The sequence below is a fragment of the Charadrius vociferus genome, unplaced genomic scaffold, assembly GCF_000708025.1.
Source record: "Charadrius vociferus isolate BGI_N301 unplaced genomic scaffold, ASM70802v2 scaffold1039, whole genome shotgun sequence".
Taxonomy (NCBI): Eukaryota; Metazoa; Chordata; class Aves; order Charadriiformes; family Charadriidae; genus Charadrius; species Charadrius vociferus.
In genome coordinates this window covers 973,256-975,211 of record NW_009650167.1, presented here as the reverse complement: position 1 = coordinate 975,211, position 1,956 = coordinate 973,256, and the positions used below count along the sequence as shown (strand labels likewise).

Below are 1,956 nucleotides of genomic sequence, written 5' to 3'. Positions count from 1 at the left end.
CTCCCTCCCGGCCCCCCCGAGTCCCGTTGCTGTAAGGGAACCTCCCGGACCTCGAGTCCTGTCCCGAGGGCCGCTTGCAGCCTCCCTCAACAGCTTCCCCCGGTTCTTGCCCTCTAGACCCGCATTGCAGACTGGCGAGAAGGTGCTCTCAATGGAAACTACCTCAAACGCAAACTCCAAGACGCAGCCGAACAGCTAAAACAATACGAAATAAACGCCACCCCTAAAGGCTGGTCCTGCCACTGGGACAGGTACGCGCTCTCCTACCTTTCTCACCTTTCATCTCTGACATCTCAGACATGATTTGTGACCATCACCACCCGACGACGTGGCGCCGTCCCTCTGGGAGACTGAGAGCAGCTTCTGTTAGCAGTGCTGGGCAGGCAGAGAAAAACATCCGGCACTCGCAGAGTTTGGGCCAGCCACCAAACTGGAGGATCCAAACGGAGTGCTCAGTGCTTTGAGACGGAGCTGATTCCCTGATCGGACAGAGCTGGTTTTCACTCTCGCGAGTGTAAAGCGCTGTGGAGGGCGGGCCTGGGGGGTCGCGCATGCGAGAGCTCTGTGAACTTTGCAGGATCTCTGGATCACCTCTTCTGACCAACAGCTCTGACAAAGGACAAACTACAACTCATCGACGGAACGAAGAACAAGATTTCTGTCTCCTGCCAGCAGGTCAGACCCAAACATTTCTTTGTCTATTTGGCTTTCTTGATTAATTTTCCTTTGTTTGAAATCTTTGCTCTTTTGTTTTTCAGCTCCCAGAATCCGCTCCCTCTCTCTAGCATTCACTGTGTGTTTGACACCAAGAGTATATCATAAAAGCGACCTCCGCGCACCACGGGGTAGGGGGGCAGCCGCTTCTCTCCATTGGGCTGTTCCCCCGGTGCCTCTTCTCGGAGGGCGACTTTCAGCCAAGGTGGCGGCTGAAAGTCCCGCTGTTAGCGAGACGTCGCTCTGCTGCACGCTGGCCTGCTTTCTCAGCCCTCCCCTCCCTCGGAGCGGGGGGCTCAGGGCGACGTTCACGCAGCCGGCAATGCAAATAGCTTTGAGCGAAATCGGCTCCGGCCTTCTCCTTGCCTCTGTCCTCAAAGTTGTTTGTTGCGTTTGGGAGAGCGGCAGCCCTGCCGCAGAGGGTCTTCCCTGCGAGAGCGCACCGCTGTCGTGGGCAGGCCCGCCTCGGAGTGTCGGTGGCGGGGAAGGGAATCTAAAGCCTCTTTCTCTTTCTTGTGATTTAGGGAGCATAGACGCTATTTCTATGTTAACGAGCGCTCAGGAGAGTCGCAATGGGAGTTCCCCGACGGGGAGGACGAAGAGGAGGGACAGCGGACCACCGACAGAAAAGCCGACGGTCCTCCTAAACCACCTCCAAAAGACAAAGGAGAGCGCGCCGAGGACTCCGCCGAGCGCTCTGCAGGTACAGCGCGGGGGCAGGAACGGGGCCGGGGGGGGGAAGTCGGTGCGGTTGCGGGGTCCCGGCCCCGCAGCGGGGTGTTGCGGAGTCCCGCTGAGCGCCAGAGCAGTACGGGGTGGCGCTGGCCCCTCTCCCCAGGCACCCGGCGGTGGCTTTAGCGAAGCCGGGACGAGCTCTGCTCCCGCGTCCCGGCTGTCCCCATCGGTTTTAGGTGTCACAGCGGTGCCAGGGAAGGCGGCGTGCAGCTCGTCGGTCGAGCCCGTGGCCTGAGCTCTGCCTGCCCGCTCCCAGGCAGGGCCCTGGCAGGGAGGCAGCAGGCAGGAGCAGGCAGCGCGGTCCGGAGCGTGGGTTTTCAAGCCTGTGTCAATATGTATTCTTCAGGCTCCCTTTGTAAAGAATCCTTCTCAGGCCAAGTTCCTGCTACGTCTCTCATGCCGCTCACTCCATTTTGGACTCTGCTTCAGTCCTCTGTCCCGGTCCTCCAACCTCCCTTGCCTTTGGAAATGCCTCCGCCGCCTCCGCCTCCACCGGACTCGCCCCCG

The 1,956-nt window shown here is 60.0% G+C and overlaps 1 protein-coding gene across 1 annotated transcript in view; it reads left to right on the top strand.

The window, feature by feature from the left end:
* The window catches only part of FNBP4 (formin binding protein 4), a gene marked incomplete at its 5' end in the record, with an annotated part of 11,839 nt that overhangs the window by 8,530 nt on the left and 1,353 nt on the right, over positions 1 to 1,956 (top strand). Inside the window, 3 exons of the mRNA XM_009892461.1 lie at positions 118 to 251; positions 1,239 to 1,417; positions 1,796 to 1,956. Of these exons, the coding sequence (XP_009890763.1) occupies positions 118 to 251; positions 1,239 to 1,417; positions 1,796 to 1,956 (474 nt within the window). The remainder of the gene's footprint in view (positions 1 to 117; positions 252 to 1,238; positions 1,418 to 1,795) is intronic.